This window comes from Corylus avellana, chromosome ca4, assembly GCF_901000735.1.
Source record: "Corylus avellana chromosome ca4, CavTom2PMs-1.0".
Taxonomy (NCBI): Eukaryota; Viridiplantae; Streptophyta; class Magnoliopsida; order Fagales; family Betulaceae; genus Corylus; species Corylus avellana.
The window spans coordinates 29,176,929-29,181,095 of NC_081544.1; the positions used below are offsets into that span (position 1 = coordinate 29,176,929).

Here is a 4,167-nt window from a genome sequence, read left to right on the forward strand (position 1 = left end):
AGCCATCAAATCCTTGCTTAATAAAGTGACAAATTAAAACGTGATCATGTGAAATAATCGAAGTACTTGTTGGATAAATTTGGAATTTCGGGTCCCGGCCAACCGAAACCAGTGCCATAGATGCAACTCCTTGAGCAGATCACGTGCATGCATGATCAACCCAAGGCAGTCCTTGGCCCTCTCGTATAGACAACAATATATTACAGGTCACCGCCCCCTCCAAATCGTCATCTCAAACGTCATAAATGCTACATATATCTTAATTATTATTTTGATGTATATATATTTTGTGGTTATGAATATTTTGTTTTTGGGTGGTTTGGTAGGATTTTGTTTTGAAAAACTGTGCATATTTCGATCCGCTTGAGATTGCATGTCCCATAAATTGACTCGTACCGCATGATCAAATGTATTCCCATTAATTGCAGAGAGCAGTCCACGACGATCATGGTGCACCGCCGCTTCCTTCTCGTTACATTCCCTGTGCAAGGCCATATAAATCCCGGCCTCCAATTCGCCAAGCGCCTCATTCGCTTGGGAGCCCACGTCACCTTCGCCACCAGCGTCTCCGCCCGGCGCCGAATGACCAAAACCCCCACGTTCGACGGGTTGTCATTCGCCACCTTCTCTGATGGCTATGACAACGGGGTTAAACCTGGCGATGACGTCGAGCACTACATTTCGGAGCTTAGACGCTCTGGCTCCAAAACTCTCACTCAACTTATTGTGTCCAGCGCAGACGAGGGTTGCCCGTTTACGGGCTTGGTCTACACGCTCCTACTCCCATGGGCGGCGGAAGTGGCACGTGAACTTCACCTCCCATCAGCCCTCCTTTGGATTCAACCCGCCACGGTTTTGGACATATACTACTACTACTTCAATGGGTATGGTGACGTCATCAGGAACAACAGCAATGACCTCTCATGTTCGATACAATTGCCGGGACTACCATCGCTCACTAGCCGTGACCTGCCCTCCTTTCTGCTTGCTTCAAATTTGTATGCTGTTGCGCTCCCGACGTTTCAAGAGCAACTTGAAGCGCTTGAAAAAGAAAGCAAGCCGAGAATTCTAGTGAACACCTTTGATGCACTGGAGCCTGAGGCGTTAAGAGCGATCGAAAAGTTCAATTTGATCGGAATTGGGCCGCTGATTCCGTCTGCTTTTTTGGATGGGAAAGATCCATCGGATAATTCTTTTGGAGGAGATCTTTTCCAAAGCTCAAAGGACTACATTGAATGGCTCAACTCCAAGCCCAAATCATCTGTTATTTACGTGTCGTTTGGGACCGTGTCGGAGTTAACGAAGCGGCAGACGGAGGAAGTTGCTCGTGGATTGTTGGGTTGCGGCCGCCCATTCTTGTGGGTCACAAGAGCTAACGAAAATGGAGAAGAGAAATTCATGAGTTGTAAAGGGGAATTGGAGCAAAAGGGAATGATAGTGCCATGGTGTTGTCAAGTGGAGGTTTTGTCGCACCCCTCGTTGGGATGCTTTGTGACGCATTGCGGGTGGAATTCAACTTTGGAGAGTTTAGGTTGTGGAGTGCCTGTCGTGGCATTCCCCCAGTGGTCAGATCAAGGGACAAACGCGAAGCTGATCGAGGACGTGTGGAAGACGGGAGTGAGGGTGACTGTAAATGAGGATGGAATTGTGGAAGGTTATGAGATCAAGAGATGCTTGGAATTGGTTATCGGAGAAGGAGGGAGAGGGGAAGATATTAGAAGGAATGCCATGAAATGGAAGGCTTTGGCTGGCGAGGCTGCCAGGGAAGGCGGTTCTTCGTATAACAATCTTAAAGCTTTTGTCGATGAGATTACACAAGATGGTTGTTAAAAATAATACCTTTCTTTTTTTCTTTTTTCTTTTTTTGTGCTTTTAAATAAAAGTTTTAAAAATATTTTGTGTTTAACTCGTTTGTTAATGCTTTTGCTAAAGCAAAAAACTCCCTAAAAAATCGTTGTCAGGCTAGGCTTGAAAAGGTTTGTGTGGCATCTCACATTGTCTTGACTCCTGAGTGTGAGAAAGGGTTGTGCTTATATAAATTATGCTCTTTCTAAATAGTTTATTCAATAACAAAATTGTGCGCGTTAATGCCCCCAAGTTAAAGGCTCAAAACGAAAAATATCATACCACTTCAAACAATGATATTATAGTTTGTGCTAAAAAAAAAATGGCTTGTGCATTATTGATTCTTGTTTTTCACTTTTGCCTTGCAATTTTGTTTATTTTTTTTCCTTTTCAGACGAATTTTTTGGTGTACATTTGTAACTTAGAAAGTACGTCACTCGGTACAATCTACCTCGTGATTTTCATGAAATAGACAAGCTGAATTATACAAACTCCAACAATTTAACCTCTAAAACAATGACATGTGTTGTTTAATATGTCAAAGAACATGTTAATAAAAAGATAGATGTCACTTTTTTAATGTTGAGTTCCTACAATCCAGTTTGCAAGAAATTTAAGTCTTGATGAGAGCCGAGAACAATTTAGACTTGCACCTTTTATTTAGGTAACTAATTAAACTTGCACCCATATATATACATTGTTTCAATTTTGGGGAAATAAGTTTTGTTTATTTAAATTAATTTAAAAGAGAGTTAAGTCCAGTACTCATACCAATGTAATGAACCAACGGCTATTAGGGCAACAAAGCTTGCAACTAAATCAAGGGATGCATGAATTCTCGTAGCAGGGGATAAGAGGGCTCTCATAAGCGACCGGTGAGAATGATATAATCAATAAAAGTGTATGGTGTAGCAATAAAGTGTTCAACGATGTCATAATACATCAATGAGTCACTACAAAAAAATTACTATTTTCTGATGTGGCAAACAGTACATAATTTTTGCCACGTTACCATTTTCTGACGTGGCAAAAAATGTCACGTCAGAAAATATTTTTCCGACATGCTAAAAATAGCACGTCAGAATTTTTTGACGTGTTGAAATAGCACGTCAAAAAATTCTGACGTGCCAGTTGGACACGTCAGAATTTTCTGATGCGCCAAATTGGAGCGTTAGAATTTTTAAATTCTAACGTGTCCAATTGGCATGTCAGAATTTTCTGACATGCTAAAAATCGTAGGTCAGAAAAATGAAGAAGAAAAAAAAAATTGAAAATTTTCCCTTTTCTTATTTTCCCTCAACTTTTTTCCTCTTTTTATTCTTCCCTCCTCATTTATTTTCCCTACACTCTCTCTCTCTCTCCTCTCTCTCTCCACGGCAGATCGAAGAAAGCAGAAGAAGGAAAAGAAAAAGAAAAGGAGAAGAGAAGAAGAAAAAGAAAGGGAGAAGAGAAGAAGAAGAAGAGAAGCAACAAAAAAAAAAAAAAAGGAGAAGAGAAGAGAAGATAATTAAGAAGATTTTTTATGTTTTTGAAGATTGTTGGGTTTGACATTTAGGTTTTTCATTTTTCATATTGTTTTTTTTATTTGGGTTTTTGATTTTTTGATTTGAGTTTTTGATTGTTTGAAGATTTTTCGGTGTGGGTTTGGGCTTTTGAAAATGGAGATCGCAAAGAAGTGAGAAAAGATTTTGGAGAAAATTTTAGCAAAAAGGAGAAAATTTTTTCGTAGTGCAGAGAAGAAATCTTCTCTGCATAGAAATGAGTGGTGCAGAGAAATGAATTTCTCTGCACCACTCAATAAATTACAAAAAAAAATAATAATAAATTAAATTAATACATTTTTTAATTGAAAAAAAAAATTCAGAAAATTTTTTTTTAAAAAAATTAATTAATTAATTTTTAAATTTCTTGACGTGTCAATTTTGACACATCAGGAAAAAAAATTTCCTAACACCTATGTCTTTGATATTCAACACACGTCAGGAGCGCGACGTCAGAAAACTCCAGTGAGAAAAAAAAATTGTTTTTTTGTAGTGAGTGTTAGTAGCATGGAGGCGTAGCAGTAATGCAAAAAGTTCATTGGAGTATCAAAATGAACACTTCATTATTTACGTGTACTCCAAAAACTCTTAAAATATTTTGATACCACAAAAGCGCAGTACAAATCAAGTAAACTACATGAACTGATTTTACATTTTTCCAAAATTAAAATAAAGATTACAATTTAGAGTTTAATAGTATCATGTAATAATAGTGATCACATCCTTAATAGAAGGTGAATATGTGAGGTTTGCGGGGTTTTATTTGCTTTTAATTAATTGT

The 4,167-nt window shown here is 38.3% G+C and overlaps 1 protein-coding gene across 1 annotated transcript; it reads left to right on the forward strand.

Moving 5' to 3' along the window:
• Nucleotides 1-441: 441 nt before the first annotated feature.
• On the forward strand, nt 442-1,830 carry LOC132179662 (phloretin 4'-O-glucosyltransferase-like). Its single transcript, XM_059592417.1, has one exon. It carries the CDS (start codon nt 448-450, stop codon nt 1,828-1,830), a length of 1,383 nt encoding a protein of 460 aa, XP_059448400.1. The 5' UTR covers nt 442-447.
• Nucleotides 1,831-4,167: the final 2,337 nt, after the last annotated feature.